At 44.1% G+C, this 20,359-nt stretch overlaps 1 protein-coding gene across 2 annotated transcripts; it reads right to left on the reverse strand.

Moving 5' to 3' along the window:
• Positions 1–991: 991 nt before the first annotated feature.
• SLC26A2 (solute carrier family 26 member 2) lies at positions 992–19,220 on the reverse strand. Of its 2 annotated transcripts, none has more exons than XM_075766099.1 (3): positions 19,093–19,220; positions 12,107–12,756; positions 992–9,812 (listed from the first exon to the last, which is right to left on the reverse strand). In XM_075766099.1, the coding sequence occupies exons 2-3, from the start codon at positions 12,737–12,739 to the stop codon at positions 8,307–8,309; spliced, it is 2,139 nt and encodes a 712-aa protein (XP_075622214.1). In that variant the 5' UTR covers positions 12,740–12,756; positions 19,093–19,220; the 3' UTR covers positions 992–8,306. The 2 variants fall into 2 exon arrangements, with proteins under 2 accessions (XP_075622214.1, XP_075622215.1); XM_075766100.1 differs by lacking the exon at positions 19,093–19,220 and adding an exon at positions 18,635–18,948.
• Between the last annotated feature and the right edge of the window lie 1,139 nt (positions 19,221–20,359).

Genomic DNA, 20,359 nt, shown 5'->3' on the forward strand with positions numbered 1-20,359 from the left:
CGGGGCCGGAGGAGTCTCAGTCAGTACAGGAGCACGTATGGCGAGAACTAGTTGTCTGCGGGTAAGGTAGAGCCTTGGATAGCATGGGTAAAGGGCGCTGCTGACTGAAGCCCATTATCTCAGCTCTGTATCGGCAGGAATCAGAGTTACTCGGCTGAAGGCAATGGCTGTCCTATGCTTTTCAGGAGAGCAGAAAGCTCCTGCTGGCATTCTCCGTAATTGAGTGCTCCTACCACTCTGTTGGCACCAACACAAAAATTACAGCATGTGCACTGAGGTCTCCTAAGGTAAAAGGCATCCTCAGGTAAAAGCTGAGCCATGCTGGATCGAGAAAATCTTTTATCAACCCAAGGACATTTATGCAGAGATAACGCTTGTAGTAACTGCCCAGAACTGCAGCCGGAGCTGCTCCACATTTGCTCTGACTCTTACTGGCCATGACCTGACCAAATCACATCACTTGTTATGTCAAATAACACTGAAATACACTGCGGCAATTTCGTAAGGCTGAATGTGTAATACCACATGCTGGAACTACACATATTGTAAAATCCAGGCAGCACCGAACCTGACCAAATCTGTCACTTTTTGCCTCTTAGGAATATGGACCTGGCCCACAGGAGGGTGCTGCTCACCGGCACATCACCACCACCACATTGCTTGTTACTTACTATTATTCAAACGGCAGCCGGGTCGCACAGAGCACCAAAGTCAGGAGGAGGTGAAAGCCTTCTGCTGGCCACGTATCATCAGTCGATGCCCTGGATTATGTTGGCAGGAGACTTCCACACGTGCCTACGTGCGTACCATGGAGCGCAGGAGAACAGCGCACACAGCTGTGTGTACACTGCGCTCTACAACCGGGACTGGGCACAACTGTCAGGAGAAACAGGGACTGGGGACTCACTGCTCAGACCTGCGTGGCTCTTCTGTTTAAAATTTATAGCTGCAGCATCTTCTAAGGTATCAAGTATATGTCCGACAACAGAAAAAACATAAATATCATTTTTTAATGGTGATAAAGAAATCCCAAAGATTTTACCATATTTGACAGAAAATTCTTGTGCTAACAAATCTTCTACAATAACAGTAAGGCACATTAGCACTTAAAAATGACAATTGATACAGATCTAACAGACAGAGACAGCGTAGAGCAGAGTCAACAACAGGCAGAGGATATATCCCACAGCTGATCCTAGGACGTAACAAGACGATCGACAAAACACAACTCTCATCACAAACGTTTGGTCAGTGAGCTCAGCACTCAACGAGGAGCTGATGGCAACACATCTCTGCCCACGCCGGGCGCAAGGCAAGGTCTGTGTTAGCAAACACCCATCCAGCACGGACTTACACCACGGAGCAAGTCGCTTCCCCAGCACCTTGGATTCCACCACCGAACCAGGGGGAACCTTATGCCTTATTTTTACTGCACAGGTGAGTCACAGTTAAAAGTGAGGTAATCTTTTATGCATACTATACAACTCTTCCACATTTTAGTCAAATAAATAATTTTGTAAACTGGTTAGGTCAGCCAACTGATGGGATCTCTTCCATTCCTTAGGTCCTGTTTGGTTAAACTGATTCTCCAACCTGAAAAGCTACTCCAGGCAAAATTTGTCATTTTGTTTATTCTGCGAAACATTGTATCACAAATATCTAAAATTATTCTGAATTTAAAATAATTCAAGAACTATATCCCAAAACATACCAAGGTACCAGAGATGATGGGCAGGGACTCAAAAGGCTGGTGAACTCAAAGCATCGTGTGCTTACCAGAAAGAGTGAGGCTTTACCTCTCTTTAATCATGTTTCAGTTTTATTTCAAATATACATAAAATACACTTCCTCAAGTAAAAAATTAGACATAAAAATTTTGAACCCAAATTCAGCAAAATGTTTTCACTTCCTATCTTCCTGTGGAGTCCTGAGATCATTTGGGAGCCGGAATAACAGCTAAGTGCTTTCAGAGCTGGCGAGAACTGGAATTCAAATAGTTTTGGCAGTAAAGTTACTCAATGGAGACTTGAATCTCGATCCAATGCTGTAGTATTTTGTGTATTTGCACATTAGAGAACAGCAATATGCTTTAGCTTATACAATCTCTAGAAAATAAAATATAAAGGTACTAATTATACTATGAACTAAACATATATATAAAATATTTGCCATTTTACCTAACCAGAGGCCTCACTTTTAGCACTGTAATGATCTCAAAAGAAAAAGTAAGACTCAGAATTATTTCCACTTCAGGTAGAATTTGACTGAAATAGTAAAGATCAGGTAGTTTTTCACAAGTGCAAGTAATTCTTGGGACTTAACAAGGTCATTCACAGTGCAAAGTCTGCACTAAAGACGTTGCTCCTTTTATCTATGCCAGCATAGTAGAAGTGCAAAGCCCTTCTAGTGTGGACAGTTACATCAATATTAAAGTTGCACAACAATATCCTACACTGAGACTCAGCAAAGCAAAATAAGCTACAAAAAGCACCTTGCATGGCATCAGCAGCAGATGACTGCTGTGTCACAGCTTCACTAGCTTAGCTATGTTGGTAAAAAAATTAAAAAACCGTAAATCACCTCAATCATTTAATCACCTTTCCAAAGCATGTGAAAAAACCCCACAAGAGAAGATAATGCCCTGAAACACACTATTTGCCTGAAGAGTTTCACCCTCAACGCCAAGAGTTTCCTCTTCTTTCAGTTCGTTTGATCTTCTTCTAGACCAGCAGCCTCCTAACAGCCCAGCCGTGCTCCGCACTGCGCCGGGCACCCAGGGAGGTTAAGGTCAGCACTGAGCCTGCCTGCGTGACCTGCTGCAGGGCCAGCACGGGTGTTCCTGCACCGTTTCTGGAATGGAGACACGTGGGTGACGTGACTTCAACCTGCTTAAAGGCTCTTAGCACCAGCAGCACTGGAGATGATTGCAAGTGGGGAACAGCAACTTAGCACAGCCCTTGGGTGAAAGATTCAGGGAACTGGACCCAAGGAGATGCACAACGTTGCTGGTCTTCTCAAGGGAGAACTGGCCACAGAAAGACTGGACCCTGCCAGGTAAGATCTAGATTTAGGACCTGGCACAGGCAGAGTTCACGGCCAACGTCAGCACAAGGCTGTGGGAGCAGCTGGGTATCAACCGCCTTAAAACTGTGGTGCAGCAGCCAGGATGCTTTCCTGCCTGCAATACCTCGCCTCTGCACTTCAGTCCCCTCAGCAGTGGATTTTAATGCCTCCTGGCACGAGCCAGCTGAAGCAAGCGGACACGAAGGAATTGCTGTGTTTTTTCCCTAGAGAGAGTACTTTTCCATTCATCACCGCAGCATGACAGGGAAGGAGCATCGCAGTCATGGAAGATCTGCTGCTCTGGCTGGGAGAGCCATGCATGGACTTAGATTAAAATCAGATAAAAACAAATAAGCATGAAAACAGAAATCTCTCATATATGTAGTTTGGGACAGCGACTCATGCATCAGCACTGAGCAGGAACTAGGTCCCACGGTATTATTACAGTCATCACAGAGAAAGACACACGGCTGCATAACACAGTGTCACAGTAGCCTCATAATAAAGACACCTCCAGGTTAATTAATCGTTCCTGGGCAGCACGGTTACTCCTGCAGCTACACAAAGCCTCGCAGAGGGACACGCACACTGATGCTCCCCTGCCAGCTGCCCACAGCCCCCTTTCTCCCAGCCCCAGCACCCAGAGGACCGGTGGGGTTTTGGGGTTGCTTTACACTCTCTGTTCAGGAGCTTTAGCCTTATCAAAAGATCTGGCATGAAAACTGAGTAGCAGGTCACATGTAATAGCAACATACACAAAGGCAACGATTCTTCTATTTACAGTCAATCGTACTCAATGTCTTACAGCAAAACACAGAAGTGTCAGAGGGTGGAGGGGGGATCTCACAGTGAACCGGAGAGGAGCAGATGGAGCTGCAATGGCTTACAAGGAAATCAGGATCACCAAATTGCCCAAGACAATTGGCAACGTCAGTATAAATCCAAAAATAAACACCACGTGGCCCTCTGCACCATGGTGCACCACCTCTCCCTGTTTTATGAAGTGGACTGAAAATTGTTTCCATGTCAAAACATTCACACAAGCAAAACATTTGTTAGTGCAATTGCCACGTTAGCAGGAACTGACACTACTATCTATAGCAGCAATAAATGTAAAAAAAGAGCCTGACATTTAACAGGAGACTACTTAAGGCATTTCCAGGAGTCTTTAGTATAGCTGAGACTGTGAGTGTTAATTTCCATAATGCCATGTTATTGTCATTAATGAATGTGCTAATGATCTCTTAATTCTTCATTTAGACTGATAATTGCTGATTAGTACCTTTGGGAACGGAGATCAACTGATTCATACCATCTTCCCGTCTGGCCCCAGGTTCTGAAGGTTGCGCCTGGGATGAACGTCCCTGTTCTGGACAGATGCGTATTCCCAAAAACAATCATTCTGAGACTCCCTCTTCCTATAGATTACAAGTTAAGCTATTAGGCAGGGATAAGAGAAGGGAGAGAAGGCAGTGGGTACAGCAGATTTCCCCTCATGAAATCTGCTACGTGTACCCCACCATTCATTTAAAACGGCAGAAGGCAGAAGAGCCCTTTCCGAGACAGAAATAAGCACATCACAAAAGCCTAACTGGATATATATATAGCTGCTGCATCCATCATATAGCAGCAAAAGGTGTATATATACACATCTATATCTGCATACACACATATATACATATATATGTGTATATGGAGATATATGAAATTCCTTTATAAAACAAATTCTTTAGGGCAACAGTTTTCAATCAGTGGTCCTGATTCCTAAAGGTGAAATTGGATTACTTCTACAGGGGCCACAAACACATTCAAGCAAAGCGTGCGCTTCCTGCCAGTAGGCTGAAATCAGATTCTTGTCTCTGTTAAAAAATTATTCTAGGCCTAAAAGAAGAATGGCTGAAACCCCACTGTTTTATGAAATTCCAGCCATAAGCTCTAATCTTCAGTTAATTTCAAAGGATTCTCCATTATACTGAACCCTCTGGCAAACGGCATTTATTTCTGTTCCCTTTTAACCAGGGCTGTGTGCATTAATATAGACTCATTAATACTATGACCTCTGGACGTTATCTTAAATAAGAACATTAAAAGTTGTCCTTTTGGTTGGCTGGCTGCTTTTACAGTTGTATTTTAATACAGTTCCTTGTGTTTTGCTTGAAATGGAATTTGGAGGCTATATTACCAGTTGTGGCTGCACAAACAGCATTGAGGCCAAATATGATGTGTTCCAGCTAAACATAAATCACTTAAGTATGTCTTTTAGCTGTAATCTAAATTAATTCTTTGAAAATAAATTTATGGCTGTTTTATTATGTTTTTATGTAAACAAATACCCAGGAGCTACAAATATGCATCCCGCTAGCTGTGGGAAGTGCGTAGTTCTTGGAAGTAACATTGCTATTCCTCCCTTCCTGGCACAGGTAGAAATGGATTTGAAAAAACCATTGTTTAATAAATAATTCCTGTTTTCCCCTTCTCAGTTAGAATTTGGCTACACAAACCAGTCATGGTCACAGATCAAAAAATCTCCACCTGCACAGCATGGAAAGAGGAGAGAGAAAGGAGTTGTGAGTATAGAGAGGAAAGAATCACCCAGAGCAATTTCTACTTTACTTCTACCCCACTTGTGGCTGACCTGCCTTAGAGGAAGCCTCCTGGCCGGCTGCTCATTCCTCCTCTCCTGCCTGTGCCTGCAGGGCAAAGGGGTGAATACGAGTAGCTGGGAGTAGGCAGGAACATTGGCAATAACAAGGTACGCTGCTTATTGTTTGCCGTGCCGTAATTTTTCATCAGGGCTTTCAGAAGAGGGCGCTGCTTCTAGCACTGTTCTGCTCTCTTGAAAAACATTAGTTAAAATCAGCATTTAAAAATGGTATCGAGGATTTTGTTCATAGTTTTAATGACGCTCGCGCTGCCGTCTGCTGAATGCACATGTGTAGGTCTGCGCTGCTCCCCTGCCAGCAGCCGCCCCGCGGTGACAAGCCTTCCCAAGCTGGCACCCAGCTGTGGGAGCTGCTGCCCGTGCGCCCGCTTGCTCTCAACACCGACCCAGGGGCTCTAAATGGGAACCCAAGGCAACAGGTATGGTGAGGAATTAAACGTCATTTCCATCCTGTACCCACCCCCTACACACACGTTAACCCCACTCACTGCTTTTAGGCTAACCCATTCTGGTAATACCAATTCAGTAATTATAATTATCCAAACTGCATAAGGGATTCTTAACCCAGAAGAAAAAAGTTCATGCAAGAGGTTACTGCAGAAAAGAAAAAAAAAATAACAATAGCTATCTGGGATTCATCCTTGTATAAGCATGCCTTAAGGCTGAGAAAGAAAAATATTTGTGCTTTTTGAATACTGCAGAAGCTTTAGCATTTTCTCTCTGATACCTAGAGACCTGTTTCCTTAACAATGCCAGTTCTAGAACACACAATGCACAGATCTGAGTCATGCGCTCCTTTTCAATATGTGCTACAGCCACCCCCCTTCTCCCCCAGGGTGCTGCTATGATGTCCTAAAACATGTAGTGAGTTCAGTTAACATATAAAGGTTGCCAGGTCCTGGGACTCATCTTTCTGCTATCTAGTTCCTCCTCTTGAGCTCCCAGCTCCTAGAGTGAAGTGATACATGACATTTCAGCTTTCATAGAGAGAAGGGAACAGTTACTGCTCCTAGCTCAGGGGAAAAAAAAATAAATCCTAAGCTCAAAATATATTTTTATTTAAAAAATATTCCATTATTCATACTGCATTTATTCCTTTTTTGATTCCTGATTCATTATTTTTGAATGATGAAGGATGAGAATATTGTCTGTATACAACACTTTTTCCCTTTTAAAAGCTGTGAAGAACCTACAATTCAGACTATAAACTCCCCTGGGAGAAACCACCATCTTCCAAGGATGTACTGCATGCTATGTATAGCTGGTACTCAGTAAAAACTGTTAATCTCCCAATTCTGCCTTCATAATTGTATTCTATTGTGGTAAGAAAAGAGAAACTCTTCCTACTCTGTGCTTGCATTTTAGCATGACGAACAGGTGCTCTTCACCGTTCTGCACAATTTAAAAATCAAAGTACAAAGCTTTATTTACACTAACACAGTGAAGTAACGTTCAGCAGAATTCTCTCTGGCTCCTTTTCTAAGGGCTGTATTTCTTGGTCTGTCCATCCCCATCACAAAGTCCATGACAGAGCATGTGTAAATGGTTTATGGTCAATAAAACCTGCATTCACACATGAAGTCTGTATGAAATGGAGTAATTTGGACAGATGCTGGATAATTTATTTGGCCCTTCTCATTTTAGTGCCTGTGATTCTGTCTGCCTGGTACGTTAAACTGGCTTTAAGGATGGTTTTCTGTTGAAACTCAAGAATTAGAGATTTTCCATATCCAACGACCACAATTCTAAGGGGTTCCTAAATATTAGGAAAACAAATGACTGACCATAACCACGAATCAGACTTCTAAACAGTCACCTCTGAATAAAAATAATTCCAAAAAAATTCAAGCTAGAGAGGCAAATTTTCCTGGCATGTAAAGGCCCGTGTAGAAACGAGAGAACCACGTCCCCACTGCCTGGCTGCAGCACGCTCTCCGGAGACAATGACAAAGCCTCTGGAGGTGACAGGTGGTTAGAAGCTATTCTTTAAGACCTTTTCAGGCATATTTCCATTTTATTTATCTATCTGTCTCAAATTCAGGGAGGTTACAAAATCACCAATCAATCACTCCCCAGTAAAGACCAAAGCAAACAGTCCCTGTCAGTCATTCCTTCATAAATATAAGGGTGTGGTGATATGGAAAAGCAATGCCAGAACGAGGGACAAGAAATGAGCTGCCTCTCATTATTCGGCTGCACAGGATGCCCAGACTACTTCAAAATCCCGTCCCCTCCATAAAGACAGGGTTGCAATAAAGACTTCAGTGCTGACAATCAAAATTCAGAGGGGAACTGAGCCACGGAAAATTTAAGAGAGAAAGAAAGGAGATGAATAACCATATGAAAACTCTTAGATTCACAGATTAGCCATAATCAAGTTAAGGATTGCCTTCATTCAGTACCACCTATTGAATCACTATACCCGGCAGGCAAATTTAAAGCATCAAAACAGACTGCATAGTAACGAGTGCGTTAACATCAACCCTGCCTCTTTTTATCTGAGGGCATACATATTGCATAGACGTACAGACCCACAGCCATTTTTTCCCAGGCTTTGTTCCAGTTTGCTGCCTTTCCACAGCTAGTTCTTAGAAGCGCTGGTCCCGCTGTGCCCCTGTGCACCCAACGCAAAGTCCACAGCCTGGTGCACGCTGTGGAAGAGAAGGTGGTCCTCCCCCTCTTTGAAGAATTCTCCTCGGATCAGGGAACTCCTCACCGAAGGATTACACTGGGCCAGCAGCACCTGGACATCTATCTCCCTGTAGTCCTTGCAGACCTCTTTGAGCGTGCGTATTCCTGCCGTGTCCAGAAACTGTACTGCACAACAGTCAATCACTATTGTGTGAAAATCTAGAGGTTCAGAGACAAAATCCATGGAGATGCTGGTCTGGTTGCCACCAGAATCCACCTCTTTCTCCCTAAGCATTCTTTTTGCTGCCTTTTTCTTTGCTGCCTTGACCCAGACAGGGTTGACGCCAGTTTGCTTGTACAGGGTGGATTTAAAGCACTCTTTGTTGATGTAGTAGAGGGGTGCTTCAAAACGGAACACCACAACTCCTGGCTTGGTTTGCAAGTTCTTGTAAGCAGACAGGGATTCATATGTCTCAGACTCTGCTACCCAGCCAAGCAGCGGTGCCTCTGGTCTCTGAGTTCGGAAGATGACACAGAGCATAGAGAAGCAAACACCAACCAGAAGACCAATCTCGGTACTGATGAGTGCTGAGGCTGCCATAGTAACCAGCCAGATCACTGTGTCCACTCTGCTCAAATGCCACATTTTTGGCAGGTCCTTGAACTTCCGCAGGGCTCCTCTGAGGTTTACAATGGTTATGACAGCAAGGACACATTTCTGAAGGGAATAAAATAAAGGTGCAATCACAAGGAGGACTAATAGAATTACCAAACTAGTCACCATGCCAGACATTTGTGTCTTACAGCCTGTGGACTCTTTGACAAGAGTCTTGGCAAGAGCTGCGCTTGTTGTGAAGCAATGGAAGAAAGAGGGAATGATGTTGCAGAAGCCAATGGCATACATTTCCTGGTTGGCCTTCACGGAGTAACCATGCTTCTTGGCAAACATCTCTGAGAGGGAGACAGTGATGGCAAAGCCTATAATAGCTATGGGGATAGCATCCAAAGCCACATTAGGAATCAGGTTCCAGTCTGGAGGGCGAGGTGGCAGAAATCCAGTTGGGATGTGTCCAGCAACACTCGAGCCATAAGTCTCTCTCAGCTTCCCAAAGTGAGATGCCAAAGTAGCTGCCACAATCACGACTAGTTCAACTGGTATTGGAGCCTTGAGCCTGGATTTGAAATGTTCATTAAGCTCTTTGGTTGGGATAAGTACAAGAAAGCACAAGAAGCTGGTGATGAGATCGCAGATGTTGGTTTTGTGTATGTTTCTGAAGATGTTTGTCCACGTGACTATGAGGGAGCCGATGCCACTGCTCCGTGGAATGTCTAGGCCCAGGAGATACTTGGCTTGTGAGGTTAGGATGGTAAAGGAGGCACCCGTGACAAATCCACTCAGCAATGAATCGGAGAGGTACACTGAGACAAAGCCCACTTGAAAGAAACCCATGGCAACCTGGAAGGAATCAACCACACAACAGATTAGGACGCAGATCTTACAGATGTCATCACTGTGGGGCTCTGCAGGGAGGTGGGATAGACGCAAACCCACTGTGCACGGCCCTAGAGGACGAGGCACGATCTGAGCAGGGAGAAAAGAGTCTCCAGCATTCAGCCACTCCTGGTCCACTGCACTTAAACAAAATGCATTCCTAACAGAGCAGGCTTTTTTGGGGGAGTCTCCGTACTCTGAACTCGTGTTTGTCATTGCTTATTGGTTCAGTTGTAACTCCTAGTTGCCCCAGCAGGCAAAGAAACCCACAGAACAAAGCATTTGAAATATTAGCTACTTTTGCCATTTCTCTCTCAAATTCTTAGAATCTCTGTGAACTTTGCAGGGATCCAAAACCTTTTTGGTTGTCTTTGTCTTACACTTGAGCTCACAACCTGCAATAAAAATACAGCTTGTGGCATGACAGCTGTCCTTTGCACTGCATAGTTTGGTGCATCTGACTCAAAGTATATGAGCTGCAAACTCTTGTGATGCAGACTATATAAACAGAGATGAATTTTTGAAGTGCCTTGTCATTCATTTTCATTAATGCTAGCTAAACAGACAAATCCTTGGTGCTCTCTCATGGGAATGACTGGTTTTATGGATACCTACCCTACACATGCGTCTTTGCACCTGGTAAATGTCCCTTCCTCCCCATCAACCTTCATGCCAAACAAAGCATGGACCTTCTCACAGCAGTTTGCTGGAAACCTTTTCATTCCCTGCACTGGCTAACAGGGCTGTCTACACTGCTATCTGAAGACTGCAGGCTAGAACTTACAGATATTAAACTTTAAGTAGTGTCAATCTGATATACCCTATTAGGTAGGTGAGGCAAAATAAAGGCGGCTAGGATCATGGCTGGAAACTTCGTAAGAACCGCAAAGCATTACTGAAGCGAAGGCAGGTTTGGGACCTGGACTGACTGGACACCAGCTCAGAGCCAAGCTCTAAAAAGGCACCCTCACAGCCTTGGTAATTAAGTTAATTCGAGGTTTCTCCAAATATAAAACATTAGGAATAATTGTCTTAGCTAGTTATGCTGTAGGCAACTGGTGTGAGCAGGCTTGCTTTTTGCAATTTGATTGTAAAGTTTCTAATACAAAGAATATGTGATTTTGGTTGGAGCTTCCAAAAAAAGAATATTTGCGGGTGTGAAGACCTATTGGTTAGCAGGCAAAGAGACAACAAGTAGAACACGTCTAACATTCAGAGGGACTTAAGACAAAGTAATCCAACTTCTTCGTATAAAGAAACTTAATTGTACTTGCAAAGAATACTAAGCGCAATTCACAACTCCAAAACAGCATCCATCCTACACTGATGAAACACAAAATCCATTGTACCTCAGTAGTCTCAGAATATTTCTGAAATTACTCAACACCGACTTGCAGTACAAGCAAGTCCCAGGTTGTGTCTAAACCCAGTGTTTTAGAGTATCACAGGTATGCTTCCTTTTCCATTCCTCTGTAGTTGATTAGCTATCACCCTGGAGGTCACTGTAAGAACAAATGAATGTGAACTCACAAACTGAAATACCACAGCTCTGCAGTACTGTTAAAACTAAATCCCTTCTGGTTAATGCATGACACTCCTAAAACAGACATCTGTTTTAATTTCAGCAAGCAGTGAATTCTAGGAAGTAGACACAGAGTGGTAAAATATTGTTAATGCATTTTAATACGGTAATAATTAAAGGTTTTATTTCAAATATATTTTATCATCTCAGTATTATCCTTTTCATACAATGGTATTGTTTTGGCTTTGAATGGGCAAACAGCAAAGTTTTACAAGCACAGTGACAAATAAAAAGAAACTGGAGATACTTTTACTGTCCAGATTATTTTTTTTATAAAAGGAAAGGCAAACGACTGACGTCTGAAATTAAAAGCTAACACGCCACATTTTGACCCAATGAAATGGAGCTCTAAACTATAAGCCAGCAAAAAAAGAAAAAAAAAAAGCTTCAGGCCACAGCAAGGAAGGTGGTGAGCAGACTGTGTAAGAGCAGCAGGTGGGTATGTACAGGTCTGTACAGTCTCCAGAGTAGCAACGCAAGCAGAAAATGCTATTAAAAAAAAAGGAGGGGATACAGAGGAGTTTCTTGCACCACAGTAACTGGAGACCTCCAGTCCACTTCCCTGGAATGCAGATTGAGGACACGTACAAGCCCAGCAGGCTGTTCACGTGGACAATCACCTAAAGAAGAATTAAAACTATTTCCACATAGTACCTGTTTGTCCACCTTCTCTTACCTGATAAACTCCAGCTATGAAGGTCATGGTGGCTCCCACTGTAATTGCATAGCAGCTTTTATCACAGAGCAGCTTCTGCGATGTCTGATTCACAGGCAAAAGGGTGGTGTTTACATACACTGCTGTATCTGTGAGGACGCTGGGCACAGCTGGCTCTATGTCGTAGCCAGCTCTCTGTATTTCACGATCTACCACTTGTCCCACCATCAGGCAAATCACACCGAAGATGCCAACTGAGATGTGGCGGGAGGTTCCAAATATGAAATAAATAATGCTAGCGAAAAAAGATGTATAAAGGCCATAAATAGGCTCCTGTCCAGCCAAGAGAGAATAGGCAATTGACTGTGGAACTAGTAAGACCCCCACAATCACACCAGACATTATGTCTCCCAGTAGGTACTCTCTTAGTTTGTATTTAGGAAGCCACTGCAAGACAGGAAAGAAACTAAAAACACAGTCTTTAACTTTGGCTGGAGTGCAGCTGCAAGTTTTCTTTGCTTGCTTAACCACCAGAGACTTCACGCTCCTCTTCTTCTCTTGGGGTTCCAAGAACATTCGGTGATGGAAACTGCGTTTAGCCTCGTCATCTCCTGGCATTTCAGTCACTGAACAGACGTTGCTGAATTCTGCCATTGCTGCCACCTTAAGGACTCCTTAAAAACACACAAAAAGACCGTTTTCATTAAACCATAAATGAATATGCTGCGTGAGACTTTTTAACGGAGTTAATACAGTACATATGAAAAGCAAAGGCTAAAAAAGTCTTAGTTAAACTCAGAGAAAGCAATTTCCAAGCCGACTTGGAAAGAGCCTCCCCATTACATCCCTGTTAAGCAAGGAATCACCTTCCCTAGGAGGGAAGCCAATATCCCATAGAATAAACCCGCTGCTGGCAATGTTGTGAAATGGAAAAGAATGCAGCAACACTGTCTCTCTGTGAGGCTTCCTTGATAAAAATCGCTATCTGCAGTCTGTTTCACTGCACGTAGACACAAGGTTTATTGTCGTCCAACAGTCACTGCAATTCAGTTGCTGAAAATTAACTACAATTAGTATATCTGTAACATTGCACAGCTTGGTTTATTTATTTTTTTTTTAAAAAGTGATTGCATCTGCCAAATACTGTAAAGATTTGTTACCTAAAAAGATGCAATCTTTTCACAGTGGCTTTATTTCAGCCAGTGACACATTGCAAGGAATGCTCTTCACACTTTTTAAAAGCTGATTTTCAAGTAAATTACATCTAACCAAAACAATACACACAAGTGGAAAAAACATTAGCGGGCACAATGTAAGGTAGGCGGAAGCCTTCTGCCAGAACACGTGCTCTAGTACAGGCTGCCAACAAACAGTACAACAAGGTGGTTGTATCAAAGCACATTTACTACTGGAAACGCATTGTCTGAATGTGAAAGAACAAAGACCTGACACAACAAGCCCTAATGAACCTTAGCAACATCAACAGTGATTGCTAGTGTTCATACAGCACTCCTGGTTTCCAGAAAACATCCAAAATCCTCCAGAAGACTCTCTTTCAGTCACAATACCTGTACAAACAGTCGTGAAATTTCAGCAAGAATCCCATTCACCTGGTGCTACAGTGGAGTCAAGGCCAGAGACAGCAGGAGAATCCTGGAAAGTCTAAGTCCCAGGCTTCCCCTCCAAACACAGCCTTGAAGTCCCGGAGCGCTAATAACGACATACCCCTTAGATGCTAATTACACTTTCTCTGAGCAGTGCAAACATCAACCAAACTAATGTTCTATGCAATGTTTACAACTGAATTAATTACCAAATGGGTATTGGAGCTAGCGGTGCTGAGGATGCCACCAAAGAGTCATTCTCAGAATTTGTTTGCTTCATCACCATTTCACAAGTAGCTATAAAGCATTCTCTGCTACTATCGCTTCAGCATGAGCATCAAAAACACATGAGGGGAGAAGTGAGAGAAGTCAGTTTAAGTGCAGTGCTTGAACTACCCGTTTCTCCTGCAGCCAGCCCATTACAAGGCACTGATCCTACAGCTAACAGAGAGGAAATGCCTTCTCTCAGACCTTGGTCTAGCTGGCTAGAGCATATGGTTTCCATTCTTTCATTCCAGGTTAGATGCTGTCACATAGAGGTATCCGAAGAAGTGCCATGCATCAGCCCTACATAATGGTTTACACACAGCCGTGCCTCCAGCAGGCTGCTAGCTCCGAGAGAGACGAACTTCCTTCCGGCTAGAAAGACAATACCAACCCAACTATCTACTGTCTTAAAACAGCCTAAGCAAACAATCCTAACCATAGCAAAGGAACCCACATGAGAGTAGAAGCAGCTACAATACCTGGTGTTTAGACTGGCTTCTCTTTCCAGATAAAAATATTCGGAGGTTGCTGGAACAGCCCTCCAATTGAAAGCAACTCAACCCGAGTAATCCAACTCTTCCACCTTACGCTGCAGTGTACTTCTCCCTAGAGCTACCAGGCTACAGCATGCAGAGGGCTATCTAAAGTCAACACACAGGACAGATGCCAATAGATAGCCAACAGAAAACGCTGCATTTTATCTTCTGCTGCATGCTAGGACTCCCAAAAGGTGTTTTCATTTACTACAGACCCAGCCAGTGTCTCTCTGGCGGGTAAGCTCCTGCATCCTTTCAGATAATTGAACACAGCTCGCTCTTTGCTAGCCTGCCACTGGACTGCTACTGAAAAGGAGCTGTGTTTTCAACAGAGACCTCCCTGGCTCCAAAACTGTCTCAATGGCATCAGCAGGAAAGGATTTTCTGTGTACGATAGGGACTGTATGCCTTCCTGTTATGATATCATGACCAACACAACGCATGCTCTGTTACATGCTGGAGCAGACTGAACAGCATTGCCAGGTCTCAAGCTCTGCCCAATACTTTATTAATACCTACCTCTCATTCTTCACACCTACCACATATTTATAGCAACACATCAATGCTTTTCTCCAGCTCCTGCCCTGCTCCACATTCCCATACCTCCAACTCTGTGCCTAATTCATCTGAACCGCACATGGGGTCTGCAGGGTGGTCTGCAAACCAGAAAGATGAAAACAGCTCTATGCACAACAGCTAGGGAGAATGTGCCTCCCCGCGGCTGCTGTTCTGAGCATAGGCAGAGGAGCTGCTTAGGGAAAGTCACACTCCCCCAAAAAAGGACAAATGAAGCTTTAATGCACTGTTACGTCAAGTGAGACCTAATAGGAAAATTCCACAGTTTCAACTCAAGTCCTATTTCTGGCATCTATGTCCTTCTCTTGGTCCTGGCTCTTGTAACCTGGAGAACAGAGTTCTGGATCCAAGATGAATCCACTCAGAACTTTAATAAATACATTTGAAAATTTAGCCCTAAAAATGTATGTATTTGTCTCTATATTCAATTTCATTAGTCAAGTCAATCACCTAGTACAATAGAAGGTAAGAGAACAAAGCTCCAGTTTTTCCTACCTGCCTTCTTAATTATTCTAAACTTCTATCTTACAGCCTCCTGGCCACGTAGAATTACTGTATCACATACCTATACACACTTTATAATAACAAACTTGCCTTGGCCAATGCCTTCCAATTCAGTATCTTTAATGTATTTTAGAATAATTATAGGCTCCAAAGAGCCATATGAAGAATTAGGAACTTTACAGTCAGGAAAGTGCAATCACTGCAAGAAGTGACATACTCAAGATGCTCCAAGTGTGATCTCTATATGAGAATCCATCCCTACCTTCCAGATATCTAATCTCACCCACCCGTACAGTATTGCAAAGTCCGCTCAGGGATTATTTATAGCACTTACAAAAAACATCAACTACTACACAAAGAGAATGAAGTGAATATAGCGTACAAAAGCACGTGTCTGCAGTACTCTGCATAAGCACATTCTGTAGTTGTATTTGCTCAAGCAGCTTCATTCATTTCACAAGCACAGAGTTACACATTAAAAAGCTTTTCACTCAAAGCTCAGCAAATCAATACTGTAAAATCTGAGGGAAAAATTCAGCCCAGACTACTTCATGTGTAGCAAATTACTTGAGGTTTTTTTTTTCTGAGATTTTTAGTAAAGATTTTAGTAATGAAAATCATTCCGATTCCCTTCTCCCTCATCTAGGACTTACAGACAGCTCAAACCTGGGAGTTTTTCTTAACGTGTCAGGGAACTCTGACATGAAACCCAGATAGTTCGGTTTAGTTTTTTGCAGTGCTGTAAAACGTCCGCATAGTAGATGATACCTGGTTTTTTTCAGTCATGTCTAGACAGTAGAGAAATGTTCTAAGTAAAAAGTTTTTTGGCTACTAAACTCTGACCATATACTGGATCTTTGTGTTGACCTTCAGGACAGCTTTCTCTACGTGGCATGAAAAGGGCCTTTCATCACACAGTCACTGCCTCTCGCGATGTCAGGGCACTAGGAAATGACACAATTTCCAATACTCTTTTCACCCTTAAAGCGTTGCTCTATACTATTTTTGTAACTGTTTAGCCCAAGCTTGCCTAGTAAAACTGGGTTTTGTTCTTAAAAAAAAACCAACACCCTTTGGTTCAGTATACTGAAAGATACTCTGTATATTTAACTTGGAAAAGGAGCTACTGTGCTTTTTATTTTGAAAGCTGCTATTTATGTACAACTCATTTGTATGCCTAGAATTCACTGTTCTCAACTCTTTTTGGCCTGAGTAAGGTCTTCAGAGGATGCCTCATTGCCATAAAGCTTTACTTAAGATACAATAAAAAGACTACAACACAGAACTGAGGAAATTTCCAGTATCTCTGTTATCAAGTGACTGCCATAAAATAAAGGTATGGGGAGGCACTGCATTCTTGAGATCTAATGACTTTACAGACTATTTCTCCATCTCACCTGGGCCATTCTTACTGGTCCCACAACATGGCAGAGGTGAGCTAGCATCTGCCTAGCGTCTGTCTTTGGGGAAACACTGCCTGCAGCACAAGGCCTTGCTGGCTTGGACTTCACTTCCCTGTTGCAGATCACAGTCACCTTAACAGTAAAAGAATAACGAATTGTGAAACTCACTCACCTGCTGAAATAACATACTACAAGCTTAAGACATGAGCACTTCAGAGGAAGTGAAATCAAAAGTGTTCTTTGTATAACATTGATCTCTGTTTTCCAGATTACTTTTCTAAATTTCACGTGCATGAGTTGTCACTGTATGCGATCACTACCCACCCTCAGGTACTCACCTGCTAGACACGAGAAGTTGCATGCACTTAAATGCACACACTTAAAAAGTAATGCATAAACACATAACCTAAAGAGATAAGAACAATTTTTTAAGAGATGCAAAGGAGAAGCAAGCGAATCAGAAATCCAAGTTCCACATGAATTGGAGTTGGGCTACTACCTCTGGGTCCTTGGAAAACCTCACTCTAAGAGTATAAAAGGAAAGCATATCACAACATTTTGATAACTAAATTTTCATCCTTACTCTTGTTGGACAACAGGCTTTTCCAAATAATTTCTCAACTGTTGTGGAGCAACAAGGAAATTCAATATTGCCATGATAACACTGAGATGGGCACTGGAACACCACTGCATGTACCTTGGAAGAAAATTCAGATTTTTGACAAAATCCTTAACATCCTCCAACAAAACATTCAAGCTACAAACATTTATTTCAACAAGCGACTTAAAAGCACATGAATACTGAAATCTTCCCAAGAACCATAAAACGACATACCACAATTACCCCGTTTAAGCAACACATTTGGGAACAGAGCTACCTTACTGTCGGCACAATAATCACCAGCCACTAAGTGGGAAAACCTGCAATGCTGGACAATAGAATATTTCATGCAAGCAAGGTTTTATCTCCATTTACTTCAAACATCAGTTCTCCCGAGCAGCAGCAACAGCAATGAAGCCACCCACCAGCCTCGCACAGCCCCCAGGCTCTTTCGGGAAGGTTCCATGGAAGTCGGCAGCCCCGCTCACAGCAAGCCTTTCCAGGAAAGTTGGCTCACCTCTGAGAAAGCAGCTGTACATTGAGTGTGAAGGTTACACTGCCCTGCCCTGTCTGAAGTGGATCCTTCTTGAAGATAAGGTCTGCAGCCTCGCACAGCACTCCAGCTGTTGCCATCCGAACCAGATTTCTTACAGAGAGTTTGCTAAGCAGTATTGCCATTAAGTCATTTCTAGGTTAGGACCCTCCTCCCGCCCTTACCGTTAGCTAGCGAAGGTAAAACACTGAAGAGCTGTGTTCGGGCGGCGAGGCTGGATGAAGGAAGCACTGCCCCAAATGCTTTCCTTGGGCAGCTGCCCGTGCACACTGCCGGCACCCTGGCACATCGCCAGCACCCCAGCACACTGCCAGCACCCTGGCCCCACAGCAGCGGCGGGGCTGCATGTGTGCGGCAGAGGGTTGTGCAAGAGACCCGTCCGGCTCTGAACAGAAAGCCACGCGCAGGGTTTGCACTGGATAAGGGAGTGCTTAAAAATAGTTTTGGGTTGTTTTTTTTTTAAATTAAAATCTGCAAGAAGAACATACAGCATGAAGAAATCCACGCACTTTTTATACTCCTGAAGTTGCAGGGTTTTGCTGAGAGCTTGTATATCACTTTGGAAGCCAACCAACGTTTAAGTTTCCAGGACAGCAAAAGGGAAGTTACAACGCTTTTACTGCAACATTCAGTTTCACCCTCTCGATCTCTACACCACTTCCTTCCCACCCAGCCCCTCCGGCGGGCAGACACCCCCCTCGGCAGCAAGCACTCTCCTTCTGCTTCCCTGGCTTTCATTTCCCTCTTCTTATTTTGAGGCACGGTCTTGCGAGCCGCTCCCTAAAGCAGGGTTGCGAGCAGCAGCCCCCCCTTGGGGAGCCGAGGCGGGCCCACAGCAAGACCCCACTGCCAACTTGGCCCCCGCCGCCCTGCCCGTCTCTTCGCCCGCCCCCGAGGCCCGCCCGCTCCCCCACACGGCCCCGCAGCCGCCACGCCGGCCTCCCTCGCCTCACAGCCGCCCACTCACCGCGAGGCCGCCGGCGGCTCCGGGCAGACCTCGGGCGGGCGGGACCCACGACCGACCCGCCGCAGCGGCTCCTGGCGGCTCGGCAGCGCCGGCCCGGCCCGGCGCCTCCCCACGAAGGGCAGGAGCGGCGGGCAGGGGAGGGCAGGGCAGAGCCGGCCCCGCCGCGCTCCTCAGCGCAGCACGGAGCCCGGCCGTCACCGGGCCGGGCCGGGCCGGGCCGCCCCAGAGGCCGCGGGAGACAAGGCGTAGCCGGCCTGACCTACCGGACCGCCCACACCAACCCCCCGCCCTAACGCTTCAGATTTTACTTTCTAATTAATTCCAAGTGTGTTCTGAATTATGAGCGGCCTGAAAAAGGCTGGTGCAGGGAGTGACTCACTGATTCTGCGCCTTACCCTAGAAAAACAGCCACCCTGAAAGGAAAAACAAACCAGAGAAACTCTAGTGAAGAATTAAAGTTTCTGTTAATTAAATTGCAAGCATGCTTTTAAGTTGAAAGATTAATTATGTGTTGGTAACTTGAGGTAAAGTGACCTTAAACTTTTCATGGCTGTCACAGGGAAACTGTAACAGTGACAGAAAATGGCCTCATTTGCTTTGGGGTACCACTAGTTTTCATTAAAAACAGTCTTCTAAGATCATCAGTGTTGTTTGCTCTGGTGTCCAGATCTGCCTGGGAGGTACTTCCAGCTGGGAAGGACAGAGGATCTTTGAAAATGTCAGTATAGAAAAATACCAGGTTTTTGTTCAGTACTCTTTTTATCTCTGGACTGGAGGTTCAAGGTCAGAGGGGCTGTACCCAGCCTCCTTTGCCTTTCCTTCGCCGTTTGCACAGAAAAGCAGACATTCACTGAAATCAAACATTTCAGGTGGAACCTTGAGCTGTCAGAAAGTCCATCTGTGCTCGTGTCTTTTGGTATTACGGAAATGCTATAAATCTTGCTGTAGAAATACAGAATATTTCCGATATAGTAAACATTTACCCTTTCCACAAGGGTTTAACTGGATGGCATGGTAACTAGAACAGGCAAGTTGCAAAGGAAATAAAAGAGCTGCCTCCCTCTCTCCTGGCTACCTACCACCAAAAGCATCAGTGGCTCTGACTTCCCAATCCTCTTAGGGACTTCCACGGAAGTTTTAATTGAGTTTCAAGTATGTGGTGACTCCAAGACTACCAGAGGAAATCCTTGTCAGGAGTAACATCTATGATGAAAGCATTAAGAGGAGACTTTTATGTAGGGACTCTGCAGAAACTTAATAAGA

This window comes from Balearica regulorum, chromosome 14, assembly GCF_011004875.1.
Source record: "Balearica regulorum gibbericeps isolate bBalReg1 chromosome 14, bBalReg1.pri, whole genome shotgun sequence".
In the NCBI taxonomy this organism is placed as follows: domain Eukaryota; kingdom Metazoa; phylum Chordata; class Aves; order Gruiformes; family Gruidae; genus Balearica; species Balearica regulorum.